Source organism: Euleptes europaea, chromosome 10 (genome assembly GCF_029931775.1).
Source record: "Euleptes europaea isolate rEulEur1 chromosome 10, rEulEur1.hap1, whole genome shotgun sequence".
Lineage (NCBI taxonomy): Eukaryota > Metazoa > Chordata > Lepidosauria > Squamata > Sphaerodactylidae > Euleptes > Euleptes europaea.
In genome coordinates this window covers 46,364,350-46,383,840 of record NC_079321.1, presented here as the reverse complement: position 1 = coordinate 46,383,840, position 19,491 = coordinate 46,364,350, and the positions used below count along the sequence as shown (strand labels likewise).

Sequence of the window (19,491 nt, the reverse complement as noted above, 5' to 3'; positions counted from 1 at the left end):
CAAAGAAGGGTTATCTTTGAGAGCAGCTCAGGAAAAAAAACTGGCAGGGAGTGGGTGGAGCTAAGTCACTCACTCTTTTTTTCTGAAAAAAAGGGGGGGAGTCTGTTTTTGGTAACCTGCGAGTTCAGTAGCTGTTTTGACTCTGGGAACCTGAGGGTTCAGATTTGCCTATGCAGTTGTGAAACAACTCCTGTGGAGTGACATGCAGAGAGTGGGAGGAAGGGGACCCTTTCTCAGGTCACTAAAAGGGAATAGGCTCTGGGAAGGAGATATTCCAGTTTCGGGGGTTTATTAAGGGCTTTGTTGCCACAAAAGTGGGGTAGATCTATAGAGAGAACTGGAAGAGAGATTTGAGGAACAATCTCCATACTCTCTCTGGGGGAGAGAGATTATATAATCTCCATACTTCCCTGTTAGCTAGGCAGCAGAGTCTGAATAGGAGCATCTATAGGAAGTTCTGTGAACTGTATCTGGGAACTTAATTTAAGAATTGTAATTCTGTACTAACTAAGCCATCTAAGATCTAAGCCTTCTCTGAAGTAAAACTTATAAATTAGCTCTGGTTCTATGCCTTCCCTTCCTACCGTTTTCCCTCCAAGTCTATCCCTTGTACAGTGTTTAATAAATCTCTGATACTTGGTTAACTTGAACAAGCCACTGGTGTCTCATTTCTACTGAGGTAAAATAAGGAAAGGGACTAAGGAGAAAAATTTAAACTCCAATCAAACATTTTGGAAAGCAATCCCTCTCTCTCTCACTCGGTACACACGGATCGTGATACGTACCATCAGAGATGCCCCATCCATGATGCTATTATAGAGCACAAATTGCATGCTCATGCTCAGGGAATTGGATTCTTCATAGGATCCAGCTGGATAGGCAACAATCATGGCACTCCTACAAGTCAAATGTCTATCTAGAAAAAATGTCTTGCCAACTTCACCCTATTCTTTCCCCACTTTTCAAACCAGGGCAGCAACCCATCACTGCTGCTACATCTTATTAACTCAGACATAGTCTGTTTGGGTCCTAACTCTGTCCCATGTCTTTTTGCCACATGTATCATATACATACATTTACAATCAGCTGTGTGGTGCTGTAAGAAAGTAGAAAACCTCAAACTTCTCATGCAGAAAGTAGAAAACCTCAAACTTTCTCCCACTAACTCTGTAGTGCTGCTGCACTTTTAGAATTGATTCTTGAAGGGATTATAGGACCAAATAATTTCCTTTCTAAATAACTCCATACTCACTCAGGTCTGGAGAGGGAAAAGAGTAATAGAGAGAGAAAATTCATTTATTTGTTTAGCCATAGGCCGTTACAAAATATTCTTACATATGTACAAAAAGCTTAAAAAGGGATAAAATTGCATCAAAGAATAATAAACTGGTTTTTATTAATTAAAATATTTATACATCTGCCTCCCCTTTGTAACTCCTTACAATTCCAAAATTTTAAAATATATTAAGTGCAACAAACCCCCAAGTAACCACTCTCCCCCAGAAATGCCTTTATACCTTCTAATTTCTTCCTTGCCGTGACCTGGATGGTCCAGGTTAGCCTGATCTCCTCAGGTCACAGAAGCTAAGCAGGATTGGCCCTGGTTAGTACTTGGATGGGAGATCACCAAGGAATACCAGGGTCACTATGCAGAGGAAGGCAATGGCAAACCACCTCTGTGAGTTTCTTGCCTTGAAAACCCTACTGGGTTGCCATAAGTTGGCCGTGACTATGACGGCACTTTTCTAGCGTTGCCAAGTGCCCGGTGGTGGCAGGCAAACCCCCGCCAATCCACCCCAATGCCCGTCGACCAGCTGAGGGTCAGCGGGCAAACGTGCATGCATGCCTGCATGCCGTGGCAAGTCACTTCTGGTTTACACCCGGAAGCGCCGCATTGCAAGGGGCCTTTTACCACTCAAACTCTCAGTTGCCCCATGCAAAAAGCTGTTTCTTAAAACAAAAACATTTGAGACATTATATCTTGATTTAAAAAAAAGAACTTGGTTTTAAAATAGGATCATACGCTATTTTTTTTAAAGATAAGTGGTCTTTCATGCCCCTTCCAAGTGCTAGTAATATTAACTCTACACATCTGAACAGTTAATCGAAGATTCCCCCAGAGTCAGGAGAATTTTTCAAGAGCACAATCACCCTTATGCTTAACAGATATGGCTGCCAACTCCAGGGTGGGAAATTGCTGGAGATTTGGAGTGGCTCCTGGGGAGGGAGAAGTAGCTCAGCAGGGTATACGGTAATGCCAAAGAATCCACCCTTCCAAGAAGCCATTTTCTCTAGGAGATCTAATGTCCAGGGCCCACCTGGAGGTAGGCAACCATATTAAAATAAATCTCCCTTGTGGGAGATCTCCCTTTGCGGCCATGACTGAAAACATAAGACCTGAAGGGATCACAGGGCAGCAGGGATGCCAGCCTCCAGGTGGGACCTGGGGATCCCCCCGAATTATAGCTCATCTCCAGACTACAGAGATCAGTTCCCTGGAGAAAACTGATGTTTTGGAGGGTGATCGCTATGACATTGTACCTCACTGAGGTCCCTGTTCTATCCAGGCTCCATTCCCAAATATCTAGGCATTTCCCAACGTGGATCTGGATATCCTATGTCCCCATCACCCACGTGACCAAGGGGCACTTGGCAAGCCTAGAAGAATGGCTACAGAAGGCTGCGTCATTTATGCGTGTTCCATTCATTTCCGTGAAGCCCCACTTTGAAATGTGTTTCATCCTCATTTAGGAAGAAAGGCTCGTATCCCTGCTGTAAATATTCTCCTCCTTGTTGCTTATACTTTGGTACAGAATTTATATTGTTCCACCATTTCATTGCACTTTGGGGAACTGTAGGCCTCTAAAGCTGCCACCAGAATTGAGTATGTTGACGCAGTGTCACTAGTACATATCTCTTTACCTTGTTCCCCAATGAGAGAAAGTAATAGTTTCACTTTCCTCTCCTCCATGTATGGGCAGACCAATGTAGGCCCCAAGCTGCTACTTTCAGAGGTTCCCCTCCATTGCCAGGGTCTCGTATGCAAAATCCGGCTGCTTGTTTCTTAACAATGCTCCTGAGCTTTTTAATAAAGTCCATCGCCATCATGTTTCATTAAGAAAAATATTTTAATATGTTTAGGTCCTTGTTGATACAAATCTTCATAGTGCAGAGAGGGAGAAGCTGTTCTTACAGGTGTCCTGCAAGAGACTTCTTTAATCCTTATTCAACTACTATGGACAGACCATAGTTCAGTAGTAGATTTATACTTTGCATACAGAAAGCCTCAGTTTTAATCACTAGAATTGCCCATTAAAAGATCTCAGATTGCTCAAGCAGACTAGCGGTTTGATTTTGGAAAGGCACTGCTGTCAAAATAGAAAGTAGTCAGCTCACTAAACCTGTGGTTTGGTTTAGTAAAAGGCAAATTCACATGCTTCACACTTTGGAATCAAAGTTCTTCTATTGCTGCAAAAGCAAGCAGCTTTTTAGTTTAAATGTTAAATATTACAGTGCAAATGGCTTGTCTCTTTAGCAGGCAGTATTAACATCAAAGAAACCTTGGTGGCTCTTCAGCATTTCTGTCAGAAACTTCTTGAAAATGCACCACTTTGGTCGATTCGAGATCACAGTTAAAGAACCATTATCTGGACACTGCATTTAACTTAATTATGTTTCATCTAGAAACTAGCACTAATGCTAGAAAGAAAATAAATATTAAAAGATAATTCATCTTAGATTGCTTGAGTAACAACTGAGTAAGAGTCACACGGCCCAAATTTGGCAAGAACTAATAATCTAAAATTCTAGCGGGTCTTGGCAGTACTCTGTAATACTAAACAGTTTTAAGGGTGTGCATTTGTTCCCAAATAAATGGAAAAAATGTACCAAAAAGACCAAACTGTTTCATCTAATTGGGCCGCAAGGTACCCCCATACCTTCTGAGATAGCTGTTGCTCTAGGACAATTACAGCATTAGGGAGCAGATGGACATGTGGTTATTGGCTAATAAGAATGTGTAGTGAGCCAGCAAGCTGACCAGGTGAAAAATACAGCTCTCCCCTCCAGTACCTCAGATACCCAAGGTAGCAACTGGTCAAGCAACTGGTCCCCCCATCTCTTCTTCCTCCCTCTGTCTTGGAACACCCTGAGAAATGTTAGGTTAGAAAATATTTTTAAATGATGATGAATTAGTAACTTCTACAGAGTAACCCAGCAATCTTTATATCTATCCGCACATAAATAATCTGATAGAGCTAAGCAGCAACACAAAGCTTAATGCGTAATAAAATAAATAGCTAGTGTCTATGGGAACATACTAAGAATTGGTGATATATTACATTAATTGGGCATATACATTTTGGATAATGTACAGGGAAAAGCTAGGGCCACATAGGGCAGAATCACAGAGAGGGATGTCACAAACTTTGCAGCAAACTTTGCAGTGATATTCGATAGGTGAATATAACCGATTCCACAGCCACAATCACTCACAAGAGCAGCCTTCGATCAGTCCACCTTGAACACTTGCCAAACGGTATCTGTGGGGGTGGAGTTTCATTTCCTTGCCTTTCATATGTGCAATAAGTGAAACTGATTCAACCCCAGTGTCATGGATGGTCAGTTCAGGTAATTAAATAGTGCCTCCCATACAGCTGTGTGAAAATGCATGAAATAACTTTGGTTAACACAGACTTAAATGAACACTGAATGGTAAGCGTGTGATCATTTATAAGCTCTGGCTGATTTACTAATTCCTTTATTTAAACAATTGGGTACTGGCTGGCATAGAGCAACAATAGGTCTGGAAGAAGGGGGAGACCAGGACTCTCATCAAGCTGAATGAGAATGCACATGCCTTAAACACTGATGATCGCACTGTTCTGCACTCTTTGAATCTGTGAAAAGTAACCCAACAAAGAAGTTCAAACTGTTCATGGAGAACCAAACTGATGCATGAAAAATCATCTCCCTGCACATGACCAGCAAACAGGACATGAACCAAATTGGTGGATGCTTGAGCATACCTAATTACAGATCAGAAAATGCATCTACACTTCAGCCTTTATATTTGGCCTTACACCGCCGGCAATTGCATGAGTAGTTCACAGTTATGATCTTATCCTATGCATATTTTCACTAATACCTTCAGATAACAGATAGGTGTTTTTAAATCACAATCACCAACTATTTCTGCCTTTATACTTTGTAAGTGGCAATCACTAAGAATTAACATCACAAGTTATAAAAGTGCCTTACTGTGCTCCCAGTGCAGCCTTTGGTAAAAACACCAACTTACTTCAGTTGAAGGAAACTACAGGCAATGTTGAGCACTACTGAAAAAGGCAGCATTTATAGATTTCCCTGGTGAAGGGGGCATACTGCACAGCATTAAATAGATATACCAGCTCTCCTTGAATAACTTACAGCCACACTGTGAAGTCAGGTACTTCAGTGAAGACCTGCAGCATCTTCATTACACTTGAGGAATGATGCTGGATTTACACCACAGTTAACAACCCAGCAGAAACAAAAGGAAAACAGAGCCTATGCCAGCATGTGCTGTGCTGTGATGACACGAAAGATAGCATGAGAGTACCACAGTGAGATGCATTGGGAAAGCTACTGGCGTTCCTGCACCAGAAGCAATTGTTGCCTTAAATCTTTTCTCTTCCATTCAGCTTCCCAGTAGCAGCCACTGATGAATCAGGATTCATAGATAGTGGCCTTTACACATACGGAGTATAACTTAAGCCAGCACTGATATCATTTCCACTAACCAAGAAGTCCTGATTCCTTAATCCGAAATGTCAAAACTCATTGGGATTATTTGGCAGTAGAGGAAAAGCATACTGTCCAGCCCATATTTATTCTATTAAAAATAACTTGTAGAAAATACTTTCTCCACAAAACTGGTGACCGCAAAAAGAGTTGTAACTTTTGATGATTTGGGGTTCTATGAAGTTGGGAAGCTGTGAAGTTTTATTAGTTTCATTAATTTTAATTATAATCTATTTGTCTCCAAAATTAGGTCTCAAGGTAGCTCCTAGGAGGTGGCGACAACACAAGACTCCCTTTCCACCTTCCATCTGAGGAAATATTGCCTTTGACCTCAGCCAAATTTAATTGGCTTTTTGGTATTGTGATATCATTGCATTTGCAATGTAATCACCTGTTGGCTGGAAGCATAATGCAAAGAGAAAGAAGCTCCAATGGAAGATAAAAAGTGTGTAAAAGCACCTGCACAGCTGGGGGGGTGGGGTATGTGTTGGGGAATATTTTCCCAAAAAACCAAATTTCAAGGTGAAAATATTTGCCTTACTAACATTCAGTGCTGTTCTCATACAAAGTAACATGTGATGTGGATAGACTGAGAGCCAATTTATAAAATATATTATTCATCTAGAAAATCAGTTCCAGTCTTTCCCCAGTCATGTGCAATTTACAACCATAAAGTATGTATTTGTAAACAGAGGCTATTCACTACTTCTAATCCTTGAAAAATTGGTACTATCTAGAACAGCAGTGGCCAGCATTTCGTGGAAAAGACTACACTGGAGGTTTATAGTGTGAAAAAATGTCGTTAGAAGCCATCAACTAGCACATATGTGTTTGTAATTCTGGTTCAAGGAGCCAATCAGAAGTTGAGAAGATAAATGTTTAGATTATGGCTGTGGAGTATTAACTGTACATTGCAGAGCAAAGACCCAGTAGGCAATGCTACGATAGACACATGTGCATATATGCTTACTTACTCCCTCCGTCCACAGGGAAAATTGTAACTATAATCTGGGAACAATGACAGAGCTGTAGAGGGTCAAGACTCACAAGATAACTTAAGGTAGTTTCCCAGTCACCTAGGCCTTTTACGCATGATCTGTTTCTGCTGGATTTGCTGCTCTCTAACTGCACACTATTTGCAGTCAAATTCTCAAAACACTATGCATAGGGGCTTCCCCCCCAAAGAAATTCCAGGAGTACCTTCTGATCAATTTGCATCCCCATCTAAAATGCAGAGCTTCTGAACCATGTGTCCCTCCCCCCTGAAAACACTGCTTTGTAATTGGCTGTGGTGTATTTTTTTAAAAAATACGACACCAGCCCTTGCCAGTCCCGCAGTGGGATTATTTCATTTGATCTGAACTGAGTGGCCATTGTACAACCAAAGCAGAGAAGGGTCTGGACAACTCCCCCCCCCCAACTAATTTATTTCTGCATAATTCAATGCAGTGGTCATAAGAACATAAAAACACCAGCACAGTCATTTGTGACATTCATCTTTCCATCAATAGTCATCCACTCGCAAAAAAAAAAAAAGAGGCTTTCATGCCTATAAGAGAACACATATAAAGGGAGGGTGGCAAATCAGCCTGGTTCTGTTCCATCCTGCTGAGAACTGAAGCTGACCCCACTCACTGGGGAACTGATAAAATAAGCAGCCTCATGGTATTCCAGAATTATTCTTTTGCTAGTGCACTCGATAATGGCTTCGAGGGGAGGGGTTGGATGAGGGGGACAGACACGTGGGAGGGAGAAGCAAGAATGGCTGTGGGGAGAAAAACCCAAAGTGACAAGGATGCTCAGGACCGGCTTTTGATTTGGGATCAAGGCAGACTTTAAACTCGGGGTAAAACAACATCCTGAAAACGTGGGGAATACATGAGGGGAGAGCAAGGTGACTTCTGAAGATTGAAAAATACATGCATATTTAAAACAAAGCCCCGAAGTAGTCGGGGGTATGTGACTGTGATGGGAACAACCTGTGCATAAAAGGCCACAGAATCTAACATATACACCTTATTGAAAAGCTAGCACACGGTTTTGTACACTTTAGTGGCTGTCAGTAAGGTATAATACATTACTGCCCCTGTCTGAATTTATTCTAATTGACCTACATGGCTTTTTTTTTTTTTTGCCTTATTCCATTTGTTCTTCCAGTTTCATTTCGTTTATTTGTTTTACATAGCCTGCCGTTTCATCTTAAGGCACTCTTAATTGGACGTAGAGTGCATTTTCAGAGTGCTCAATGCAGTACCTGGGAAATTGCAATATTTTCTCCAAATAGTATTTTTATTACTGTTGTGATCATTGCATGGAATGTAGTTGCACAAATATCAGTGGTACCAACTTGATATTATTTGTGATTTAATAAGTAATGAGCTATACAACATTCAACTCCCATGCCTATCCTGTTTTATTATATTTTTTAGTCTTTAGAAGCTGTATGATCATCCACACAGATGTACATATCTAGCCAATCTTGTTGAAAGAAGGCAAAAAGCACAGCCACTGCTCTCTCCGTTACTTGAAGGACTACCTTTCCTTATAATAAATCTGCTTGTGAAATGAGGTCAGCCTATCTCTACTTTTCAAGGTGCCTTTTAGTCCAGAGGTCCACTTGGTTTCTTTCAAATCTTTGGCCTTCTCCAGAGCAGCACCCACATTGTGGAAAAGTCTTCTGGGACAGTGATTCCCAAATAATAAAAGCCGGTGCTGAAGGTATCTGCTCCCCTCGTTTTTTAGGCCTTTCTTATCAAACAAACTCTATGGCCCAGTATTTTTTTAACTTAACTATACCCTCTCACCGTAGAGCATTTTTGATGGCCAGATTTAATATATTCCCTTCAGCTGTTGTTAGTGGTAGATACAAGGGAATACCACGCGAAGCAAGATATTGTAGGTGTCAATGCAAAGAACCTGACACAATACAACATATTCTCTTGTACTGTCCACTTTTCACACAGCTTCGATGCAGCTTAATTAGCTCCCTTCCTCAATTTACTATTGCAATGACTACTGGAAACATAGCCCATTTATTGGATGACAAAAGCTTTGAAGTTACCACTCAAGTAGCCGAGTTCCTGGCCAAGGTCCTAAAGGAGGGAGAAAGAAGGAGGGGAACCCTCATTTAATTGTTTATTATAATATTTACCGATGAACTGTGTATTTATTCTTTTTTAGATCCATATCTAGCTGCTTTACATGTTTGTTTTGTTACTGTTAATGCCAATAAAGGTTCTGTTTTCTGTTTTCTGTTTTCTGTTTCTGAAAAGTCTTCTGGTAAGTTTCATAAGGTTGTTCTGTTCAAATGGGCATTTTCCAGTTAAGCCTCCTGGAGTGTAATCTTTGCTGTGTTATTTTTTTAAAGTAATGCTGATGGAGATTTGTTTGTAAATTGTTTTACTATTTTGTTTTATGGTTGTAGTTTTTTTGGTAGCTACTTCAAGTGCTAAGAAAAAAGGGATACAAACTATGAACTAAATGAAACAAATTATAGACAGGATGTTGCTTTATGATATTCAAGAGACATTGGCTATTACCGCACTTGTATTCACAGCGATGTATTAAGAGTTTGAAAATGGTATAAAAAATACTGTTCACACTTTCTATGTATTCCCACTGATGTATTAAGAGTTTGAAAACGTTATAAAAATACTGTTCGCACTTTGTTTGGCCCCTTTAGCTGTGAAGACGTCTTCCAACCATTTATAAGGTGTGGTATCCAAAAACCCTTTTAAAGCGATGTTTTTTACAACATTTTCAAACTTTTAATACATTGCTGGGAACACAAAGTGCGGTAACCCCCATTCTTGGGAGCATCACACAATAGCTAAAATATACATGACCTAATTTTCAGGACCATGTAGAAAAACCATAAAATATGCAACTCAAGTATTGTTAGAAAAAGCTGGAGAAATCTAAGAAAGCATGTGTGAACAAAACCAAGACCAGCACTTCCAGTTTAGCTTGCTATGACAGCAAGTGTGGCATTACAGGCAAATATATGATACAAACAACATTTTTACAAGCTTGTCCTGAAATTCATATCCAACGGATGCAGTATTATTAGAGTATTATTAGTATTATTAGAAGCATCAACAAGCTCACCTTGTTCTTCTGATTTTGTGCCTCTTCTGGAATCTCTAAAGAAGAACTTGCATGTGGAAGATGCACTAGCTTCAGTTGTGTAAACCACCTTTGTCCTGACCTGGATGGCCCAGGCAAGCCTGATCTTGTCAGATCTCAGAAGCTAAGCAGAGTTGGCACTGGTCAGTACTTCAATGGGAGACCACCAAGGACGTCCAGGGTTGCCATGCAGAGGCAGGCAATGGCAAACCACTACTGAATGTCTCTTGCCTTGAAAACCCTATGGGGTTTCCATAAATCGGCTGCAACTTGATGGCACTTTACACACACACACCACTTTTGTGTGCCTCTCACATAAGCTTGCTTCCAGATATTAAGCTGGTATGCTGGAAGTAGGGCTGTGCATATTGGGTTTACCAAGCCGAAAATAAAAGTCGTTTTGGCTTTTTCAGGTTTATTTTTGGCCAAATAGCAAACCCAGGAATCCAGCTGAAGCCAAATACCCGATAGCCGAAAAGTCTAGGCTGATTCCTATTAGAAATAATGGGCAGACCTGGTCTCCATTCTCAGAGACCTGGACTACCTTTTTTTAAAAAGCCAGAGAAGCTGGTAGACCTGGCCTCCAGCTTCTCTGGCTTTAAACAACAAAGAGGTTGACCTGCTCTCCTAATCCGGGGGAAGCCAGGTCTACCTGTTTCATTTCAAAACTGAAAAGCTCCCCCCACCCCATTGAAATTTACCCGCTTTGGGCTGCCTAGTTACTCTCTGGCCTGAGAAGGTCCCTCCCCCATACCATGTTAAAGGGAGAGCATTTTCTCCTTTTGCCCTCTCCTGCCCCCTGGCTGGTTTCCAGGGCAGCAAGAGAGGGGGGACAGACATCTTGGAATGACCAATAGAAGGCATTTTGCATTGCTGCAAAGCCAGTTTGGAGCAATCTATCTGGATTGCAACAATTACAGAGTAGAGAGGGGAGGGGGAGGAATTTAAAGTGCCCAAAAGGGTTCCAGGTAAGAGAAAGAACTGCTCTTTGGTCAATCACAGAAGGTGTTTCTTGCCTAGATTTTTTTTTCTAAGTGTCCTGTGCTTAGCCAAACTGCATATAAGGAACTCTGGTTGCCAGAGCAGGCAATTCATCAGATGTTTGAGAGAGTTTGGCTTTAGCTCTGGCCTGATTCTCCGAGTTTCTGGTGCCTCATCCTGACCTGTTGAATTACAACCTGCTTCTTGGATTGGATTCCTACCTGCTTGCTGCCAGGAGGTGAAGGCGTTGAAGGTTTTGAGATATAATTGCTTTAATTTTAAACTAGTACCGTATATACCCGTGTATAAGCCGACCCGCGTATAAGCCGAGGTGCCTAATTTCTCCCCCAAAATGGGGGAAAATTAGGCACCCGCGTATAAGCCAAGGGTTGGCGAGAAGTAGCGGCACGGCGGGGGCCGGGGCAGCCTCCCTGCAGCCGCAGGGGGCCTCCCGGCCGGCGAGAAACAGCAGCACGGCCCGGCGGGGCCTGGGGCAGCCTCCCTGCAGCTGCAGGGGGCCTCCCTGGCCGGGGAGAAGCGGCGGAGCGGCCCGGCAGGGGCCGGGGCAGCCTCCGTGCAGCCGCAGGGGGCCGCCCCAGGCCTCCCCGGCCAGCGAGAAGCGGCGGCACGGCGGGGGCCGAGCAGCCTCCCTGCAGCCGCAGGGGGCCTCCCTGGCTGGCGAGAAGCGGCGGCGCGGCGGGGGCCGGGGCAGCCTTCCTGCAGCTGCAGGAGGCCGCCCCAGGCCGCTCTCGGCAACAGGAAGCGGCGCAGGCCCAGCGGCGGTGGCGACAGTAAGTTCCCTCCTCCCCTCCCCTACCGTATTGACCCACATATAAGCCGAGTTCGGCTTTTTCAGCCCTTTTTTGGGGCTGAAAAACTCGGCTTATACGCGAGTATATACAGTAGTTGTTTTGCTAGGGGCCAACAGGCCTTGGCCTCTTGGTGATAAAGGTGTACTCAGATTTATAGTTCCACGGTTCAATCAATCAAGTCTTTATTCGGTACATAACCAGCAAAATTCCAAAAAGTCTAATACACAGGTATATCTAACCCGCCATCCAAATGCAATGGATGGTAGTTCCACGGTTAGGGAAGCAGTTCCTTCTAGAAAAACTCCTCCTGGTTCCTTGGGAATTCATTGGCGAAGCACTCAGTGTTGGACAGGGTTTAATAACCTCAGTGCAGGTACTTCCAATTTTTAAAAAGTTTCCTTTGCCATCTCCAGGACAGTGAGGTAAAACTTAGACAGGTCTAGAACAGGAAATCACCACAAGGTAGATGGCTTTCTCTTAGAATACAGCCACTATATATGGATTTTTTTGAGGAGCTCCTGGGGGGCATTTTTCAAGGTAGCGTTTCCAAATTTTCAGGGTAGCTGCAAGGGACTCTCCCTGCATGAACCCCAAAGTTAGGTAAAGTTTGGGTTAGGGGCCCCCAAACATGTGACCCCCCATTCTCCATAGGCAAACATTGTGAAGTTTGCAATGTTGTCCTATGGAGAATGGGAGCGACTCCTTTGAGGCCCCATATATGGTAAATGGTAAATGTTTATTAATACAGCACAAGCCAGACAACAAGCCAGACAACAATATATATATACTCTTATAAAATACAAAATTATAGAATGCCTGGCGTACTTATAAAATTCTACCTTAATATAACAATATAAAATTCCTTGCATGGCGAGAGTTTAAAAGATTAGCGTGCATTTGAGTTTCCGAGTCTTACAAATGAATGCACAAAATTTAGCAACCTGCTTTGTGAGTAAGGCATCCCTCTCCCAGAGTAGGTACTTGGTTTTTCCCTCTTCAGAGGTAGCAGTAATTTTTTTAAGTAAGGGAGTTATGAACTTTAGTCTAGCTTCTTCGTTAAAGGGACACTTAAGGAAAGCATGTTCAACTGTTTCTATTTATCCCGACTTGCAGGGGCAGGCCCCCCATAAAATTGGACACCCTGATCCAAACTTCACCGAACTTCAGGGTTCATGCAAGGAGATTCTCTTGCAGCTACCCTGAAAATTTGGGAACTCTACCTTGAAAAATGCCCCCAGAGGAGCTTCAAAAAAGTCCCTTAGGCTAAAATGGACCAGATTTTTATTGGTAAACCCAGAAACATAGCCCAATGCCCATTTACTGGTGTGGGTATTTGGCTTATTATGAGATCCCCAAAAAATTCAGGCCAAATAAACCTGAACCTGAAATTTACCGAAATTTTATTTTTGCACACCCCAACTGGAATCCCCAAAACACAAGCTCAGTCCATTTGAGCATCCCGAAAGTCCTAGCTGTAACTATCTTTTTTATTTAAAAAACCCTAAAATTTATCAGTAACTTAATGATACTCTATTCTAAACACACCCTAGGTATGATTGTTGCCCAGTCAAATTTCTATGTCAATTTTATCAAAATCTTCTCTTATTGTCAAACAATTTGGTTTATTACCCAGATCTCCCTAAAAGCAGGTTACTCATATCCCTCTGACTATATGTTAAGAGACACCATATGATAGATTATGCTTGCCATGAACAATAAATCAGAACTGACCATGTAAATATTTCCATAATATGAATTTTGTCACATCTGAAAACATACTTGGGGAATTCAATAGATGAAGAATCAATGAACTTTGGTACTGCTGTGTGCCAGATGGACATACAACATACTGAAAGAATAAGAGGGAATATACTCAGAATCCTTCATGTTGCAATATGTTCCAAAAATCATATTAAGTAGAAGTTATATTCCCACCAGTGTGGCTTTATTAAGATAAAGATGTTAAAACTGCTGTAATTGCCCCACCCCCAAAAAAACCTGTGTAAGTATCTATGTGTGTAACTAAGACAAAAAATAAGGGTAGAGTGGCTTGCCTGAAAGCTCACTCAAGGACACACAGGAAAACGGAAGGAATAAAGCCCTGTGAACCCACAGCAAGGCCATTTATGGTTGGCTACTTTGCCTCACATTCTCCCCCCTGATGGCTTTGGGGCTTTATTGGAGATATATTTTTCCAACCCTCAGAAGTCCCTTCGCAGCCACCATGCACTTGTCCAGAGTTTTCAGGAACCTGTTTTATTATAAATTTAAAGTTAGCCTTGATCCCAAAGCGAAGCTAATCGATGCCATTTCTGTGCATAGCCTTAACCAGGTTTCTCTCCCTACGCCCATTCTTGGTTATCTCTCCCTCATCCAACCCCTCATCGTTCCCTCCCCACACACACTCTGATTCTGACAATTTGGTGGAAAATTGCCTGAAAGGGGGGGAGGGAGTGCACAGTCTTTCCTTCAGCTACTCTTCATTTATATTCACCATTTCAACATTTTATTGCTAAATACCAATGGAAAGCAAAAAATAAAGGCAGAGGCGCTGCCTAGCCCTCTCCATCGATCCTTTGGCCCCCAGCCACCCTTCCCAATGGGAGAAACAGAGTGGCACTGAAGCAATAAGGCAAACCCTCCCAGCCTTTCCCTGACCCTGGGCCTTCGGCTGCCTCCCAAAGAAAAGCCAGCCAGCTGATTCTTTGGGTCTCTCCAGCCTGCTTGCCACCTGTGTTAATTCCAAGTCCGGGGAGGATGCGGGGAGGGGAGCTGGGAAGCATGTTTATTGCATTCATTGAGGGGGAATGGGGTACGTGAAAAGCAAGGCAAGGTTCCAACTACAGGGTTGCTCTCTGTCGTCCTCTCCTTTCCCTCCCTTGTCTTCCAAGTGGTGGCCTTTCCTGTGCTTGGCTGCCAGTCCTTTGGCTCACCCCATCTCTTCCAATGCCCCCTGCGCCTCACAACAACCAGAGGATGCGTCAGCAGCTTGGGGAGTAGAGGAAGGGGAAGCAGTCAGGAGCTGCCTGTTTGTTTCTCTGGTAGCCTGAGGAGGAGTGAGGCGGGGTGTTGTGTGTTCTCCAAGCTTGCCTAAAAACAGCCCAAGGCTGGGGCTGATTTGTTGCTGCCCCCGACATCTCCAGAAGCCAAGCCTGCTTTCAACAGAGAGGTGCAGCCTGAGAGTCTGCAAAGAAGGTACTTCATTGGAACTCTCGCACAGGCTGGAGCCAGAAAACCAAGCCAGTATTTACCTTTCTCTCCCCCCCCCCCAGCAGACCTCCTTCCCCCAGACACAAGATTAAACACGGAGTCACTGGGATGTGGGCACATGGCCGTTTTTGGTGCATCAGCCTTACCCAAGTGTTTACAGACTGGGCTCCAGCTGAGACAGATGTGGGGGTGGGGGTGTTGCTGTGAGTTGTGGCTACTCGGTTCAATTAAAATGAAAGAATCCCACTAGGGGGCTGATTATGTATTTTTTTAAAAATCACAACCAATTAAAAAACAGCGTTGTCAAGGGGGAGGGACTCAGAAGCTCCGTATTTTGCTGAGGATGAAGTATTGAGCGCAAGGTACTCCTGGAATATCTTCGGGCCAAAAAAAACCCCTTGCATAAAGTTTTGAGAATTCGGATCAGAAAACGGTCTACAGAGTGGCAAACCCAGCACAAACTTCCCCTGCATAAGAGGTCAGAGTCTGGGTGATTTCACTGAACTCCAGAGGCAAAGATAAGTCTGATAAGAGCATATTCCACCTTATGCTGATCAAGGTCACACATTCATTTTTGTAGTGGAAAAGTGACCACAAAGAGACCTTTTCCCCCAAAAGTCCCCCCCCCGTTTACCTGCATTTTCCCATGAATCCCAAATATGGGCCACCCCAGGACAAACAGGAACAATTAAAGTCTGCACCCGTTGTAGCAGGAAATTTACAGGCATCTTGACTTAAGTATCAACCCAATTGCCTCTTCAGTGGCAATGGCCCCCAACTCAACGGCACAAAACAAACCTAACAGGGATGGGATCACCCTCTTTCCCATAGGAACAGTGTTTTTCAGTGCTCAAGTAATAACTGATTGCTCTCAAATTATTATCTTTTCTCTAATGGATAGTATTCTTTAAATGTCCACATTTTACTAGTTCCTGTAATATGCTGTGCTGAATATACATAAAGCTGCCACTTTCAGATCTTTTCACCATGGCCTAAGAGATCTGCTTTCTACCCTTTTGTCTTTTAAAATCTTGTAACATCAAGCCTGATGAAGAGGTCCGGTGGGCTCGGAAGCTTGCACAGTGGTCTGTTCTAATTTGCTTGGTCAAATAAAAGGTATTATGTGATTTTGTTCCTACTTACTTGCCTTTAGCATCAACCAGATACACAAAAAGGAAATAGGTGGAATTTATAGGCATGCATGTAAAGGTATTAGAGTAGGGCTAGTCAGAAGTTGGTGGACCAATGTGCATCCAATACTAAATTATTCTGCACTAAATGACTGAGTTCGCTATAATGAACATGACCTCTTTTCTAAAGAACAAACCATGTCTTTCACTTGGCCTGTGCCAAATGTTTGCTTAACTGAGACTCAAGCTCCTAGTTCCTGAAAGAAAATGCACACCTGAAGTCACAATTCCCCTCACCTAATGAAGCTGCAAATTTCTTATTATCTATATGCTTGTGAATGAAAGACGACACTGTTGCAGCTTAGCCCTTTGGTTCCTTTTGGTTATCAAACACCCTTTGACCACCTGTTAAAGCAAGTTTCACTCATCTACCTTTCAAGCACAGTCCTCAAAGAGTCATTCCTGCTGCGTTCAGATGTCATTTTCCAGAAGGGACATGAGTTATTTTAGCAAACGCTTTGAAACTTTCCCTACAACTCTTGGAAAAAATATCTTTCTGAAGGTCAGAACAGCTGAACATCTAGAATGGTGAGGGCCAACAAGAGCATCAAGGCCAGAGCACCTTTAGTGGACAGGCTTAGACAGCTGCTCAGCATATTCAAGGAGCAGGCCTGTCTCTAGGCTGTAGCCTTCCTGCTCACAGCAGCATAGCCACCCATGGTATTGATTCAGACTCAAATTCCCACCCACATATGCCAAGTGTGGTGTAGCAGTTAGAGTACTGGACCAGCTTCTGGGAGAACCAGGTTTAAATCTCCACTTTCTCATAGAAGCCTGCTGGATGATGCTGAGCCTGTCACACTCTCTCAGCCTCACCTACCTCACAAGAAGTAGTGGAAAACAATGTTGTACGCTGATTTGGGTCCCCATTGGGGAGAACAGCAGTATAAACATCTAGATAGGCAAATAAATATGAAGATGATTTCAGGCAAAGCAATACTTCTCCAGCTATCCTACCTGACAGCTTACCCACTTTACCTTGTGAAAGGCAAAATACAAATACAGCAGCACCTTTTCTTTAGAAATACTGTCAGTGAAATTACAAAAATCAATCAACTGATATGAAGCTGCATTCCCAAGCATACTCACAAAGAAGTCAGGCAACTGAACTCTGTAGGGCACTCCCAAGGAAGCATGTTAGCATATGGCAGCAGCCTGGAATAATTCCTGGAAAGTTTAACTATAGGAATAGCAGAGATACAAAGGATGGAGAAGGAAGGGCTGAGTACTGCAGCCTATAGTGACTGGAGCACTATACCTATGTATACACACATTTACTCACAAAGATAGGCTTCTCCTGTAAAATTCATGAGGGCTTTGCTGTTCCACTTCTTGCTCCCTCCCACAAGCACCAAACCACGACCCCCCCCCAAAAAAACAATCAGCCACACCCCAGAGGTTGCAAACAGACGACTTCCATCCTCACAGCACTTAACCCTTAAACAGTGCCAAAGGCAAGCAATAAAACAACCCATTTCCTCCCCAATTGCTGGGCCTTCGTGCACATTTGTACCATTAACAGCTGTAGCTGCCACCATGGTTGCAGAAATTCAAATCCCCACACAGATCGGAGAGGGAAAAGACACCCACCATGGTGAAACAGACACTGCCCCAGCACTTGCAAAACACAGCACAGAAGTTGAGAGCTTGCAAGAATCCCACATCTCCATCTATTATAGATTACACTGTTGGCAGAAGGCAGAGGTGGGGGACAAACTGTGGAACTCATACTTTAAAAGTCATCATTTGGGATTCAGCCAAAAAAGAGCCTCACAATCATGCCCACACACCTTTGTTTTGCAAAATCCACTATACCGGATTCTCCCAAGAAAGGCATGAAAATAGGTTTCAGAGCCAGAGAAAGGAATGTTATGAGGACCAACCGGAGGCACACACACAGAGAGAGATACCTAGTCTGCCATTTCCATCCAAAAGCAAATAGGCCTGGAGGATGGTTATATGAAGAGGAAGCCTGATCCTCATTCATGGGCCCAACGGCAATCTATTTATACACAGGAATCTGTTTAGTGATCACAGTTAGAGTGGAATACACTTATTTGCAGGAGGATAGACAATGTAGTCATCTAAGGCACTGGATTAAAAGAGAGGTTGGGGCACAGGGAAAGAGAAGGAGGGTTTTAAGTAAATAGTGGAGAGCTCCCAGATATGGCATCTCTCAACATCCTGGACCCCTCCTCAATCTTTCTGCAGAAAGACACACAAGCTAGCATGGTTACAAATTGCTCAGTTCCATTAAAAGGCACATCCACCCATCCTTTTCTACAATGCAAGACATGCAATTTGCTACATTTATGATACACTGAAATGTCCCCCTTTGCTCTAGGAACAGATATTAGCTCTCTTCCTCCATATTACAGCACATAATCCCCAGTAGAAATGGGTTGAGAGTGGGGGGGGGAAGACCCACCCCAAAAGGAGAATTCCTGCAGGTGGTTGATGTAACAAGGTTCCCTCACACCCCCCACAAAGTCCCACAGTGCCCCAGCTCTGTTTGAGCCAAGTGGGGACAGTGTGCCTTTTTAAAGACTCTTGACTAGGGAAACCCCACCCATCAGACCCTCCCCAAACAGGCTGGGACTTTAAGGGGGGGAGCCCAAAGACATTCCTGAAGACAAGGTCCTGGGTTCCTATGGGAAACCAACTTCCTGCCTGTTTCAGGAGCACAGGTTGGTCCCCCATCGGAGGACGGTGGCTTCTCTTGCCTGTTCAACACTGGCAATATGTGGGAGACCGCCAGCGAAAGAAGGGGAGTCCAAGGAAGAGTCTATGGCAGAAGTTAGCTCAGGAGTAAGGGAAGGCGGGCTGGTCTTTTGGGCCAGCAGCACCCTCCCCAAAGCCCGCCACCCTCCTCCTTCCCCCCTCCCCTGCGCCATTCATAAAAGTCTCCCTGTGCTCTAGTGGCTTCTCCTTCCTCCCCCCCCCCGACAGGACCCGTCTCTCCCCACCCTCCGGCTTACTTGAGCATGGCCTCTTCCTTCTCCTCCTCTTCCTTCTGCCGGTCCATCACTGCCATGATGATGTTCCGCTCCTCTTCTGTCAGGTGGCTCAGGTCGGGCAGCTGCTGCATGGGGGGAGGCACGGCGGGGGGGCGAGGGCCGCGGGGCCCCACCGAAGAAGACGGCGAAGACATGTTTGCTTGGGGTTTTTTTTGGGGGGGGAGAGAAGGTATCCCTGCCTTTCCCCCCCTCGACACCTTGATGCTGCTTTTTTTTGGGGGGGGGGGCAAGGCACGCCAATGACGCCTCGCCTCCTCTTCCCCTTTTACACCGGAGCCCTCTGATCAGCAAGAGCGGGCGGCAGCTCTCGGCCAGCAGCAGCAGCAGCAGCAGGAGCGGAGGCAGAGGCGGGGGAGGCGCAGCCTTTCATGGTCG

The 19,491-nt window shown here is 43.9% G+C and overlaps 1 protein-coding gene across 34 annotated transcripts in view; it reads right to left on the bottom strand.

Annotated features, from left to right (window-relative positions):
• RIMS1 (regulating synaptic membrane exocytosis 1) overlaps positions 1-19,250 on the bottom strand; it is a 350,422-nt gene extending 331,172 nt beyond the window's left edge. For all 34 annotated transcript variants that reach the window (XM_056856567.1, XM_056856570.1, XM_056856592.1 and 31 more), the window contains exon 1: positions 19,078-19,250. In XM_056856567.1, the coding sequence (XP_056712545.1) occupies positions 19,078-19,250 (173 nt within the window). The remainder of the gene's footprint in view (positions 1-19,077) is intronic.
• Between the last annotated feature and the right edge of the window lie 241 nt (positions 19,251-19,491).